Source organism: Triticum aestivum, chromosome 2A, assembly GCF_018294505.1.
Source record: "Triticum aestivum cultivar Chinese Spring chromosome 2A, IWGSC CS RefSeq v2.1, whole genome shotgun sequence".
Classification (NCBI taxonomy): domain Eukaryota; kingdom Viridiplantae; phylum Streptophyta; class Magnoliopsida; order Poales; family Poaceae; genus Triticum; species Triticum aestivum.
In genome coordinates this window covers 47,803,271-47,817,997 of record NC_057797.1, presented here as the reverse complement: position 1 = coordinate 47,817,997, position 14,727 = coordinate 47,803,271, and the positions used below count along the sequence as shown (strand labels likewise).

The window sequence follows — 14,727 nt, the reverse complement described above, 5'->3', positions numbered from 1 at the left end:
CAGAGGCGGCGAGAGTGGGCGGTGGACAGAGTATGGAGGGAGCGCCTTCTTTATAACGAGCGCCGGCCGCGGCACGCGCGTGAACCTTTCCCACGCGCTGGAGCGCCAAAACCAGCGCGTGCTAGGCCGCTTTCCTCCGCGCGCTGGAGCGCCAAAACCAGCGCGTGCTAGGCCGCTTTCCCACGCGCGCTGGTGCACCAAAACCAGGGCGACGACATGATCTAAAACGCGCGCGGTCATGAAATGGGTCGGCCCGTTGGGCGCACTGCCGACCCAAAACTAAAAAAAGGACGGACGGTCGATTCAAACGGACAAAAAGCGGACAAAAACGTCGTTCGTTTGGGTCGACCTGTTGGAGTTGCTCTAATCGACGCGTGCAAGTGGTTTCCCTGCGCGCGGTTGAGTTCAATTTCCAATGGCGGGCACAAGATAGACTTGCAGCGACAAAACATAGACCACGGCCAAGACCTTGCAATTTGGGTGGGGCCAGGGAAGAGTAGCGGAACAAGACCCATTCGGGATGTCCTGTGCCTCTACGAGATAGGTACAGTGTGCATACCTCGGTTTTACTAATACATAATGCTATGTCTGAATATGCGTTTTAGGCTGGCCATAGTGGGGGTAACATAATCAGAAACATGCACTTGGGACTAGCAAATATGCTTATGTGGCACACAATTAAAGAAGGGCGGGGGTTAGTAAACATAGTCATCTCGTTTCATCACGAAAACCTTCTTGCAAAGATATTTCATGCTCAAGTTGAAGAGGCATACTGTATAGTCCTTGCATATGTAGTTTGAAATGATTTTTCCAAAGGACATATAAAATTAGTTACCCATATGAGATTTCCTATACTTTATTTGTATGCAATCCAAGTTCGATTATCCAGCAATAACCATGGCGCAACATAACATAGCTACTCGGTTGCAGCTTATATTTGCTCAAACATCAATGCTACCTGGAATGAATTTGAGAGAAGCACCATAATGCCACGGTTTTAATGACTGGCCATTGCGATTTAAGCTTATGATTCAATACTTCGGACGAAAGGAGTCCACAGATCGTAGTACAACAAACTATTCAATTATCCAACCATTCAGGCGAAGAAAATGTTACAAACAAATTTGCGCCTATATTCTCCAAACCAGGGAAACATATCCCACGATACCAAATATATTATCACTACACAATATCATTCTGGTAGTGAAGACCGGTGCACAATTCATCACATGTAAAGCCCCTCCGGCACGCCTTCCTTCTTCTTGAACATGACCTTCTCCTTTGCCTTCTTGAAGTCGGCGTGCGTCACCTAGGAAAATCAGGAAACAGCAGATCAAGTACATGGACATATAGCATGTTCCAGCATTAATTTCGACGTATAAATGGCACAAGACGTATACCAAAACTTAATACCCCTGAACATGATAGACTGGTACCGGACAGACATTAGTACATAGAACAGAAATGTTCTGAGCAATGAATTGTGGAAAACAAGTTGGTTGCTAAATAAATGGTGCTGGTTGGCTTCCTCCAATAGTATAGCCAATAATCTGAAGTTCTACTGCCTAACTGCCAGTTTATAGGAGTACATGCATAACAAAAAGTGATATTGCTCGTGCAACAAAAACTATATGCTTATCTATCATCCACATGCAAAACCATAATTCCATGGTAAAGATGCCAGTTTACCAAATGAAACTAGCTAGAAATAGAGGTATACTTCAGTGAACTCCCCAAACAATGTAAACTATTTGAACTAGCGATATAAAGTCCATCATTACCTTCATCCTACGCTCTCTCAAAGCAAGCAAGCCAGATTCGGTGCATATTGCTTTGATGTCAGCACCAGAAAACTCATCCTTAGTCATGACAAACTCTTCCAGGTTCACATCATCTGACAATGTCATCTTCGCCGTGTGTATCTGCAAGATTTGTGATGTTCATAAGAACCAAACAAGAATGCATTCTGTAATGTTAAGATCAACATAGACTGATTAAAAAGGTACCTGGAAGATGCGCCGCCTAGTCTTAATGTCTGGAAGAGGGAATTCTATCTTTCGGTCTATTCGGCCAGGGCGAAGCAAGGCTGGATCAAGACTTTCAATGCGATTTGTAGCTAGAATAACTTTAACATCTCCACGCGAATCAAAACCATCTAGCTGGTTCAGCAGCTCCAACATAGTTCTCTGAATCTCACGCTCCCCTCCTGAATGAGCGTCATACCTCTTTGTTCCAACTGCATCGATCTCGTCGATGAAGACTATCGAGGGGGAAAGCTCGTCCGCCACTCTAAATAGTTCTCTAACTAGTTTTGGACCATCGCCAAGGTACTTCTGAATAAGTTCACTTCCAACGACACGTAAGAAAGTTGCAGATGTGGAGTTAGCAACAGCCTGCAATAACAATTTCAAGTAACCACAGGTCATACATCAGCACTCAAGTATATGTTATTTGAAAAGGTATATAATGCAAAATAAAGTGAAAATTCAGACAAATATTAAAGCCTGGAATGAATTAAGGAGGACTGAAGCCTGAAATTCTCCTCAAAGAAATATAAGCAATAGATGTCCAGAGCGAAGGCCAAGACTGACCTTGGCAAGTAGAGTTTTCCCTGTTCCAGGTTCTCCATATAATATGACCCCCTTGGGTGGCCTTATTCCAATGTCTTCATATAGCTCAGGGTGGGTCAGCGGAAGCTCAACCGCCTCCTTTATTTCTTGAATCTGAGCATCTAACCCTCCAATGTCTGCATATGATTCTAGTGGAGCTTTCTCAACTTTCATCACAGATACCATAGGGTCAACTTCGTCTTGCAGAATTCCAACCACAGAAAGAACCTGGAAAATTGTATCTTGTGAGCCATCATAACAAATATTTACAGGCTGCATGAAAGTTATGTGCAATGGACAGTATCTATGGAAAGAGTAGGAAAGTTCCCTGAGCCCCTATGAAGGAAATCACAACAGTTTTATGTTTTGTGATGAAAATAAACAAATACTACACCTGTTTCATGGCTACTCAGATATTGAACACAATATCGAGCCTAAGAGGTAAGAACTAAAGTAACATTTATTTATTTTTTGAATTAAGGGGTAACCCCAGCTTTCATTGCTGGAAGCTGATAATACAGGTTAATACAAGTAATCCGTTGAAGCAAAAGCCCCAACAACACAACACAGAATCAAGAACATCCTCCTAACAACAGAAAAAACTCTCCTCAAAGCTGAAAACACAGCTAAAACAAAACCAGAGAACACAAAACAGAGTCATAATCTCTTGAACGCAACATCTATTTTATAGACTGCCGACCAGCTATCCTGAGGACCATTGGTGCCCAGCCTTTCCTTCTACTGAATATATCAGTAACATAGTAATTACATAATATAAGGATTGTAATGCTTTTATGTCTACCAAAATTATTGTGCACCTGCACATGCATTGACAAAAATGAGTTTCAGAACTACACATCACATGGCCATTGTTAGTGGTCACTTGTTATGATGAGTTTCCCCTAGGATTTTGACTTGTTATGGCTGATGAGTTACCCCTAAGATCCAAACCAAAGCAAACTAGCTTTGGAATTCATCAAACATAAAAGGTGAATTAAAGCCTTGCAAAACTACACGATACAGCTAGTTGTCTAGATTTCAGGAGTGGACCTTTAAATAATAAGTCTAATGAATTGCAGAAACCCGCTGACTGCAGTGCTCTACTACATAAGAAAAGCTTCACAACGCAAACTAGGCAATCCTCAGCGTCGTACCAATCCTTTATGAGACTCTCGTTTTAAGGTTCATTCAGTTCACTTGCGCACATATTTGAGCAATTCAGATTAGAATGAAAATTTCACCAGATTCCTTCAATTCTAATCTCTCTGCGACTTCAGACTACACGCAGATCCTGAATTCACTGAGGGACCTATAAGATCCTAGACTGAACAGGCTTGAATTGACTTGTTATGGTTAACGAATTCCCCCCTAAGATCCGAACCCTAGCCTCACCAGGTACGCAGATCGAGAGAGCAAACTCAAACGGGGACGGATCCGAGCCACGGGGAGCGGCAGCGTACCTTGTTGTGCATGAGGATGGAGCATCCTGGCTCGAGCTGGTCCTTGTCGACGAAGGAGAGTATGCTGACGTAGTACTCGGGGCCGACGGAGGAGGAGACGATGGCGTGGCTCTCGTCGATGATCTCCTCGAGGGAGCCGACGCTCATGGGGGTGCCGCGGAGGTCGTCGACCTTGGAGCGGTCCTCCTCCGTCTTCTCCTCGGTGGGGCGGAGGCGCTCCTGCGCGGCGACGAACTCCTCCTCCATGAGGAGGTAGTCCTTGACGCGGTCGAGCTTGAGGAGGCGGAGGCGGCACTTGGAGAGCGGCGCGACGCCGGGGAGGCGGGCGGCCGCCTCGGGCCCCTTCTGGCGGCGCTGCTTGCGGCCGACCCGGGACGGCGCGGCGGGCGGCTCGAACTTCTTGTCCTTCTTGTCGCCGTCGCCGCCCGGCTTGCCGCGGTCGCCCGGCGCGCCGCCCTGCTTGCCCATGCCGCCCGGCGTGCCCTGCCCCATGGTCGCCGGCGAGGGTTTCGGGGATTTCGGGTGTGGATCTGTTTGGATGCGGCGCGGAGGAGTTCCTTGTGCCGGATCGGACCCTATACTTCCCCCTTTTCTGTCTGTCTGGCTTCAATCGACTTTCTCTGCAAGCAAGGATCGGGCTATATGGCCACTCTGTGGCGCGGTGTGTGTTCGATTCGGTGGAGGCGTGAGACCACGAGTCCACCACGGTTTGCTCCCCTCGGAAAGGAAACAGAAAACGAGTCCACCACGGCGCAAATCCGATTTATTTACCAAAACCAATGTAAATTTGAACTGTGATTTCCTTAATTCAGCAGATATATCTTGGCCTCCTTTGAAGTTTATTGCGACGTTTTTTTCCTAGGAAATGTCACGAAACGACACAAATATTATGTGATCATAACAACTAGACAATACCCCGCGCGTTCCCGCGAAATTGGTTGGATATATAGTTTCAAGGTAATAACACCCAGTGGTGCTTAAACTTGCCACGGGTGTTCACTTTGGTGCCTGAACTTAAAAAATACACTAAATTGGTTCTGAAATTTGGCGGCATGGTTCAAATCACATACATATGTGTATGCTTTTGTTGACTAGGCATGCCGGCGTGGCAGGGGGGTGAACTCAGTTGGTGAACTCAGGGTGATAGGGCATGACTAGACATCACGGCGTGACTATATTCTCTTGAGTTGGGCCGTAAAATCCCACAAGAAGGTTGGTGAACTCAGTTGTTTGTCGATTTGATTGATTCACGACCGAGATCCCGTAATACTGGACTCTGGTTAGCTCGAATTTTGAGTGCTTGCACAACCTCAAGTTGCTTACCACATGTTCGATGTATTGTCTCAAGAGCTAGATGTGACTACATGCACATCTCTTAGTGTTATCGTGAGCCAACTGAGCAGGACAGTTACGACGGAGATGCTTCATCTGGTATTGATGCATATGGTGTCAAAAACAGTATCACCACGGATGTGTTTGGTTACTCTCATGGATTTTTCGTTATTTTGCGTTTGTGGCCAACCTGGGACAGACTAAGCTAATGTAGGGGAAAAACCATGTTCCGCATATCGTTGGGTACCATGCATTGCACCAGCGAGCACTTTCATGCCTGTCGTTTGGTTACCATGCAGTTCGGGTCTAAGGTTGTGAGCGTGCAAAACATGGCATTTGGTTGTGCACCGCTGTGATGTGCTGACCTCTTCTCACTACACATTGCACTATTTGGTGACCTTACCACACACTACGCACTGCACTATAGAACATCGCACCACATATGTACTCCCTCCGTTCGCAATTACTTGTCTCGGAAATGGATGTATCTAGAACTAAAATACATCTAGATACATTCATTTTTGCGACAAGTAATTCCGAACGGAGGGAGTAGTACGAATTAAACATGCTTGCAATCAAATGGTAGTTCAACCTAGATACGGACAAATAACATTATAGATTAAGAGTCATATGGCTCAACAGGAGAAAGTTCATCAATGCCGAGATAGGGGGAGTCTATCCGAAAATCCATTTCTGCACCTGAGCTCATCTGCACCCACGCCGACGAAAAAAATCAAAACAAATACTAGAAAAATTCAAAAAATTTCATTTTTTGCAAGGTAGAAATTTGATGCGTGAGATCCGCTCCAATTTTCAAGCCATTTGGATATCTGACGAGCTCTCAGCAAAAAAGACAAATTGGGGGTCTGTAAAAATGTTTACTGTTCATGTACTATTTTGGCCTGATTTGTCTTTTTTTTGCCGAGAGTTGCTCATATGTCCAAATGGGTTCAAATTTGGAGCGGGCCTCAGGCATCAAATTGTCTACCGCACAAAAAAATTGGAACTTTTTGAATTTGATTTGAATTTTTTACGATTTTTTTCTAACCGGGTGCAGATGAGCCTGGTCACCGAAACGCCCCACTCGAGTCCATCCTCTGTTATTGCTTCTTCGTACTCTTTTGATGTTGTTGTTGTTGTTTTTGTTGTTGTTGTTGTTGTTGTTGTTGTTGTTGTTGTTGCTTCTTCATCATCATCATCATCTTCTTCTTCTTCTGCTGCTGCTTCTTCCTCTCCTGACGTCGTTGTCGTTGCCGTTGTCGTTGTTGTTTAGATCCTTGTGGTTCCTTTGTTTAGATCTTGTGGTTCCTCTGTTTTGCTCACATTGCATCAATACATTCCAACCTTTTGCTCTTCCAAGCTTCATTGTCATGTGCCTCCACACCATGACCGGAGTCATCATCATTGGCCGTCAAATCTTCCTCCTCCGGCACCAACTCATCATAACCCCATTGAAGGATCCACTTATGCGGAATGCAACATGCTAGAACAAGCCTAACTTTAGTGGGGTAAGGGTGGAATGGCTTCTGATCTAGGATCTTAAATCAATTCTTCAGAGCTCCAAATGCCCTCCCAACCATGACTCTAAGGCTGGAGTGTCTGAGATTGAACAATTCTTGCGCAGTCCTAGGATAGTTCCTAGAAAGAGAACTCTTTCAGATGGTACCTGATTTTCATGAAGGGTGGAAGAACACCAGGCCGACATGCATAGTCAACATCTCCTATGTATAACTTGCAATCGGGGATACTGATGCCATCAGGCATTGCCATGCTGTTAGCAAGAATGTTAGCATCATGAACTCATCCTTCCCAACCAGTCAACACATATGTGAACTTTAGATCGAAGTCAAGAGCAACAAGCCTGGCTTGTGTAATGCTTTCTACCCATGTATGCTGCAGCTTGTGTCCTTGGCACTCTATCAGTGATGTGAGTACCATCTATATATGGTGCCAATACAATCCTGTGATGGCATGAAGACGTATTATTATGGTTGATGACAACATTGCAAGCATGTTATGGCATGAAATACGAGTAATGCTCACCTTAAAATACTGATACCATCTTGGGCTAGTGTGAATCTTGCGCGAAGTTTTCCGGATTGGTGCCTTGATTATCTCTCCTCTGACCTCCGTAATATCATACAAGACTTGCTTGAAATGTCGGGAAATTGTTTCACTAGATCTCTTGTATGTGTTGTGAATAATCATGAACCTCTGATTATGACCAATGACGTGAAGGAACATGGCAACTTGCTCTTCCACAGTGGTGTGGATGCTATCTTCAAGTAGCCCCTTGCTCCTAAGGGTATTCACAAGCATGGAAAATGATGCTCTTCACATTCGAAGCATGTTCACAACCTCTACGTCGTTGTTGTTGTAGATGTAGTTCAGATTGGTGTTCTTCTTCAAATAGTGGACCATACATAACGACAAGCTTTTCACTACGATGTGACTGATCTCTGGTAAATGAATGCGAGGAAGAGGGCACAACTGTCATGGCTGCACGCGTGGATGAGGTCAGCGAAGCGCCCCCACACATGGAAGAGGCCGCGGCAGCTGCGGTACGCGCTTGCGGCATCTGGGCTTATGAATTATAGACACACATCAATGTTTGATGTACAATCTAAAAAAAGTTTTAGCTCCTAATTTGACCTACACTAATAGAAACAAAAAAGAGAAATCGGATGTGAATAATGTCAAAATACTGTTCACCCAAAGCTCCACTATTCACATTAGAATTTTTCTTTTTTAATTCTCTAACTGTACATCAATTTTTGAGCTGTTTCTTTCCAGGGTTATAGACACACCCCGTAGATATGTTGTCAAATAATTTCAGAACTTCTTGAAATGTCTAAATATAAATTTTTGTAATTGATCTCACCTAATGTGAGATCATATACTAGCCTCCCCCGTCCAAGCTTTCAATGATATAAGTTGGAGGTTTGATCTTAGTTACCTATGTATCATCCTAAAGTATGCTCAAATAAGAATCATTTATTCTTCGTTTTATCGACCCTCTTAGGAGAGTTAATTGATGAGTAAAATACCAATTTTAGGCAATATTTCCTGCAGCAACACACGGGGGATCATCTAGTTATTGCTGAGATGAAGGGCCGCTGGAGAATAGGGTATTTAATCCTTTTAAGATTTCTCGTGAACAAAATGGAGTTGCACGCTTCTTAGTGGATTATGGTCGTCGTGGGGATAGCACCGCATGTTGGCTTAACCAATCCCCCGCTTTATTGCTGAATTGGCATGAACGATTGTAGCTTATCAATATTTTTTTTTGTTTTGAGAGGTCTGTGCTCCGTTTACTGCTCTGTTGTCATGCTTGGACCAATGCTATTTGGCGCACGGGTCACTGGTTAGCGACCACGCGCGCACCCCTAGCTCCCCGCGCCTACATTTTTGAGCCAGCCCAATTAGCTTTTTCCTGGTTCTTGGGAAGGTTCTAGAACCTTCCCATACCATGTTTTCTCTTTTTTGTGTTTTTTTTATTTTCACTTTTTTCATTTTCGTTCAGTCCTTTCTTTTTTTCTTTTTTAGTTTCCTTTTTTTCAAACATATTTTTCCAAATTTGTGAACAGTTTCAAAATAATCAACTTTTCAAATTCATGAACATTTTTATGTACCCGTGAACATCTTTCAAATTCGAGGAATTTTATACAAATTCGTGAAAAAATTCTAAAATTGTTAACATATATTAAATTTGCGATTTTTTATCAAATTCATGCTCTTTTGTAAATTATACGATTTTTTTTAATTCAAGAACAATTTTTCAAACTCATTCACATTATTTATTTATTTATTAAATCCCAACCATATTTGAAGTGTAGAACTGTTTTTAAACCTCAAACAATTTTATATAGAAGAAAAAACAGAAAATAGAAAAATTAACGAAAAGAAAACAGGGAACCGCGCCCTTATGGGCCGGCCAAAAGCACGCGCGCGAAATATGGGAGCTCCTGTTTGGTGCCTTAAGCGCCTGAACAGGTTCCTGGCGCCCGCTGCAGCGCCTTGTTGGGCTAGTCCACGACAAGAAAGGCAGCGAACAAGAAATCGTCAGAAAGGCGCGAAAACGTGGCTGTTTTGGCTTTTTGAGTATATGAATCGACATGATTTAGCGAGAGTGCTTATTACAATGTGGGCTATTTGGTGGGCAAGAAGAAGGGCTATACATGATAATGAATTCCAGAGTCCTCTATCTACTATGTGCTTCATCAACCGTTACCCTGGAGGACCTGGACATAGCTACTGCTAGGAGGGCAACGCTCAATGCAAAACCCCCTCAGTAGCGTGTTCATCCCTGGATTGCTCCGGGAGAAGATGTAGTGAAGATAAATGTGGATGGTGCAGTCTCAAGATCTGGTAAGGCGGGGGCAGCGACTGCTATATGCAGAGACAAGCACGACAACTACATGGGGGCATCAGCAGTTACTTTTGATGGCCTAGTGGATGCGGCAAGTCTTGAAGCCCATGCGTGCAGCGAGGCACTTGCTCTGGCAAGGGATCTTCATATCTCACACGTGATAATAGCATCTGATTGCATGCAGGTGGTGTCCGACATCAACGGAAGGACATTTTCATCTTATGCACTAGTCATAGATGAAGTTAAGGCATCGATGAATGATTTTGTAAAAATTAGCTTTCACTACGAGCGTAGGGAAGCAAACCTAGAAGCTCACGCCATTGCAAAGGCAGCTTCAGCTTTCCCTCCCGGTCGCCGGTTGTGGCTAGGGATTCTTCCAGACATTGCTTGTATTGCTTCGACACTGAACGTTGAAAAAAAATCCCTGGTTCACCTTAGAAAAACGTGGCTGCTTTAGGAATCGAACTCGCATCGCTCGCGAAGGCAAGGCTTCTTCAAGCTTAGCCGACTACCACAGGGATTGGACACTTGTGATTTTAATTGCGCTAACTATGCATGAAGTAGTATGGCCACACTATTTATTTATCATTTATTTTTATTTACTTTTTTAAAATCATGAATTTTAAAAATTTCATCGATTTTGAGACAAAATTTCACAAACTTAAAAAAAGATCATCGAGTTTGAGAAACAGTTCATCATTTTTGAAGAAAAGTTCACCGATTTTGGAAAAAATATGAAAAAAGTTTAAAAGTTCATCATTTTGAAAAAAACAGTTCATCGTTCTTTTAAAAAGTTCATTGGTTTTGAAAAAAAATATCGTTTTTGACAAAAAGTTCATCGAGTTTGAAAAAATAGTTCATCAATTTGGAAAAAAGTTCACAAATTTAAAGGAGAAATTCATCATTCTTGGAAAAAAGTTCATTGAATTTTAAAAAAGTCCATCGGATTTGGAAAAAGCTCATCGAATTGGAAAAAAGTTTATCAAATGTGAAAAAAATCGTTGAATTAGGAAAAAGCTCGTTAATTTTAAAAAAACGTGGATGTATTTGAAAAAAAAATCATGGGACGAGGAATAAGGAAAAATAAAACAAAAAACGAAAACAGAAATAAATGGAAAACAAAAAACAGAAAAAATGAAAGAAGAGATGATAAGGTACAAAGGTGATTGAGTTTATCGCAACAATTTCCCATGGCGGCGTGGTTGCCAGAGTGCGCTGTGAACCAAGAAATCCTTGTTTCGATTCTCAACTCTCGCTGAATTTTTGCGCTCTGATGAATACGCGACCGAAATGGGCCGAGCCGAGTTCAGACGAAAAATAGGGTTCGCCTCTCATCGAGCTCAATTCAGACGTCCCAGTGTTGGGCTTTTCGTTTGGGCCATAAAAGAGGTGCACACTTTTGGTCGATGAAGTTGTCGGTAACAAAAAAAAACGTAGTACTAAAGTTTTAGTACTTTGTTAGTGCCACCGTTCAAAAAGGAAAGACGTGGTTTAGTGCCACATTGCTTACGGAGAATCGACAGAAGGTGTTTATATGCACGGCTCGTGACTTGGTGTTCACCAGGCAGCAAGCCTGGTAAGCTATTAAAAAAGCATCATGGATAATTGGCGTATCTGTAAGCTTGCTGGCAGTTCTCAGGGTATGATGAGCCCGATAGAATAGGTTTAGGCAGCCCAGCTGCTCTCGGGCCTCGTCAACCCTGATCGCACAAAACTGCTTGACCTGCTAAATAGCACTCCGTCATGGAGTGCCTAAGCTTTTTTTTTCTTAAATATATATTTCGAATGCTAGAAGATGTATACATACATGACTCAGATCAGTTTTTGAGGGGCAAAATTCGTGCAAATATAGCCGGATTTCATACAAACTCGATCGAATTTAATACAAATTAGATGCAAACGGTTACATTTTGGAAATATTTAAATTTAAAAACTAAAACTATGTGTACGTACGGTCGCACGGAGCTACACTCCCACGACACGGATACACTACACTAGTCTATGGTCAGCTGCGGCGGATCCCTTCGTCACCGGACTGCCGGGAGTCCCTGAGGCATATTCTTCCCCCGTATCGATCCTATGTCTGGTTGCGCCGCTCATCGGAGTGTGGCGAAGAGGGTGCTTCCATGGATGCCCAAGCCACGACACGAATACACTACACTAGTCTATGGTCAGCCGCGGCGGATCCCTTCGTCACCAGACTGCCGAGAGTCCCTGAGGCATATTCTTCCCCCGTATCCCCTATGTCTGGTTGCGCCGCTCATCGAAGTGTGGCGAAGAGGGTGCTTCAGCCGAAGGGGAAGGGTGCTTCCGTGGATGCCCAAGCCAAGGTGGTCTAAGGTAAAGTAGAAACCAGTCATGTCACCAGCTGTACAAGCCGGAGACGCGCCGGCAGTGGCCTTCCTGGGACCCAAGCGGCAGCGGCCTTCCGTGTTCTACTTTCCCTCGAAGTTGCCAGCGGACATGGAGCAGATGTGCTGGCCACCGACTCGTCGATCTCCTTCGCGCACCCGCCTTTTTTCTCTGTCTGCATGGCGCGGCTACACGCGCATGGGCGGTAGATGGCGCGGTCGTACACACTGGAGGGGCGGTACGACACAGCGTCGTCCATGGTCGTGCTGCCGTGCTCCACTCCTTGCCGTCCTGGAGAAACTCGCCACTCCTCCGCGAGCTGGCTTGGAGCAGCGAGTTGCTGAACCACGCGCCGGATTTGGGCGGCAAATTGCTCCGTCAGCCTAGGGGGAAGGTGGAGCAGCGAGCTGCCTCGCTCGTATCCGCCGGGCTCGGCGGGTCAGCATGCTGGCTTGTATGCCAGAGAACTGCTCTTCCTGCCCGTCGGATGCCATCAAAATATTGAAGGAAATGGTGAAGGAGAAGATAGGGGGAGCGACGGAGGGGTGTGCTTTTTGCCCGATGCCTACCATCGTTTAAATGGGGCGCAGATGGGAGGAGCTCGGCTAGCATTGCATAGTGTCGGTCCGCTCATGAACGGACGTGTAGCCGGAGTAGATTTTTTGGCTTACACGCAGGGTTATGGGGGCGTATAAATGCGGCGAGGAGGCGTGTTCAGCCAGGCGTGCAGCGGGCAGCGCCATCGGCCGACACGCCGCTTTGGTGGCGGAGGCAGTGAGAGGTCGCGTCTGCCCTGAGCCGTCTTTAATGCGGAGCAGCACACTCTACAGCAGCATGAATGCGGGTATCAGGCGGGAGCGTGCATGAGAGGGGGAGGGTTTTTTTGGTGGGCCAAGGCGGTCAGAAGCGGGCTTGGGAGCGGTCCAGCCTCCCGCAAACCTCCCTCACTTTTGTCTCCGGTATGCGGGAGAAATCGCATCCGGACCGCTCCACGGACCGATACAGGTTAATGTTGAATGACTTCCGTGGTCTGGATAATCCGGTCTGAACTATTGCGGGAGGTTTACGGGTCCGCTTTTGAAGACACTGCTTAACCTTACTCACTGTTTGGTAAGGACGTTGACACTTTACGCACTATTTGCCACACTGATAATAGCTAACAACGAACAAAAAGGAAATTATGATATTTTCAGGAACGTCTTGATGAGAACATATTGACACCATAAGACTGTTGGTTCGAGAAGATTTAGAAAAGTCAACAATATTTTAAATGATATATTAACACTAATTAGCTATTATGTTTTTTCGCCAACACTGAAAATCATGACACGGTTTTTGACAACATTTCTGGATACAAGAATGGATCATTTTATCTTGAAAGGGAAATCAAAATATTAGAGATTTTGCTACTCTAATGAAATGAAGTAGACGGTGTTTTAGCGCCACTACACCCAATGGATAGCAACATCTGTCAATAATTCATTCTATTTGTGAATACATGTGTCAAAGTATGATATGCCTGTGGCTCTTTGGCTACGTTTCAATGAACATTACATATTTACCTCCTAGCTTTCTTCCTTGTTGCCCACTGCCCACTGGCCACTGCTAAACTAGGCTCTACTTATCATAGTAAAAATCTCTTGCAAATAAAGAAAAATCACAGTAAAAATCAACGGAGATAGTAAGAGTGACGACAAACACACTTGCAAATTTGCAACATCAGGACATCTTCAACACGGACCTCGGACCGCACACGTCTGGATCGCACAGTCTAGACGTGTTTTGCCATCCAACGAGGTCATATATCCATCCGTTGGCCAGTGTAGACGTCATTTTTTCCATAAACCGGAGGGATGAGGGGTTTGAGGGAATCCAGACCGCTGCCATCCATGCCTCCGATAAACTTGGCCCACCCAAAACACTCTCCCTTGCCCATAGCAGTCAGCACTGCTCCAAAATGTCGGCGCCGCATTCATGCCTGCCCAAAGAGGACACGACCTCTCTGGAGCCGGCATTGAAGCGGCGTGCCGACCGAGAGCGCCGCCCACTACATGCGCCTTCTCTCCACATTGAAGCGACATTCGCCCTCCCTGCCTTCCTCCATTAAACCGGCGCGTCAGCCGAGAAACCTATTCCAATGCCCCGAGCAGCATGGCATCTGCCCGCTATTTAAACATGGACATGCTCTGGGCAAAAGCTACACCACACCTCCGCTCTCCATCTCCTCTATGCACCAAATCCGCCATGGCCTCGAGCTCTGAAGCCCCATGAGACGACATCATAGGCGAGCAAAAGAAGGAGCTCTCCGGTATTGCCGCCGGATGGCTGGCCCATCAAGCTAGCCGGATACATGATGGCTCTCCAGCAAGCTCTTCGGATGGCTGCGACGCTGACAAACCAACGAAGGACAAGCCGACGCCACCCCCATCACTAGTTCAGGCCGGCATCACCATGGGCGAGGCGCGAGAGGACGATAAGGGCACCGTGGTGGACAAGCAGTGGCACACAGAGGAGCAAGTCGATGGCACACTCATCAGGGTGGACGTGGACGTGCATGAGCAGGAGGCTTTGCTCCTGTCCTACCGGCTGACGCATGTTTACGATG

At 45.2% G+C, this 14,727-nt stretch overlaps 1 protein-coding gene across 1 annotated transcript; it reads right to left on the bottom strand.

Annotated features, from left to right (window-relative positions):
- Positions 1-1,011: 1,011 nt before the first annotated feature.
- Positions 1,012-4,685, bottom strand: LOC123187372 (26S proteasome regulatory subunit 4 homolog). Its single transcript, XM_044599222.1, has 5 exons — positions 4,070-4,685; positions 2,592-2,837; positions 2,007-2,393; positions 1,782-1,922; positions 1,012-1,309 (listed from the first exon to the last, which is right to left on the bottom strand). The coding sequence occupies exons 1-5, from the start codon at positions 4,559-4,561 to the stop codon at positions 1,226-1,228; spliced, it is 1,350 nt and encodes a 449-aa protein (XP_044455157.1). The 5' UTR covers positions 4,562-4,685; the 3' UTR covers positions 1,012-1,225.
- Positions 4,686-14,727: the final 10,042 nt, after the last annotated feature.

Bases quoted from the DNA above. Each gene is read 5' to 3' on its own strand.
- LOC123187372 (XM_044599222.1), bottom strand. From the start codon at position 4,561: ATGGGGCAGGGCACGCCGGGCGGCATGGGCAAGCAGGGCGGCGCGCCG. The intron at 2,838-4,069 runs GTACGCTGCCGC...ACAATTTTCCAG, and splicing joins CCATCCTCATGCACAACAAG to GTTCTTTCTGTGGTTGGAAT. The intron at 1,923-2,006 runs GTACCTTTTTAA...CAAATCTTGCAG, and splicing joins CTAGGCGGCGCATCTTCCAG to ATACACACGGCGAAGATGAC.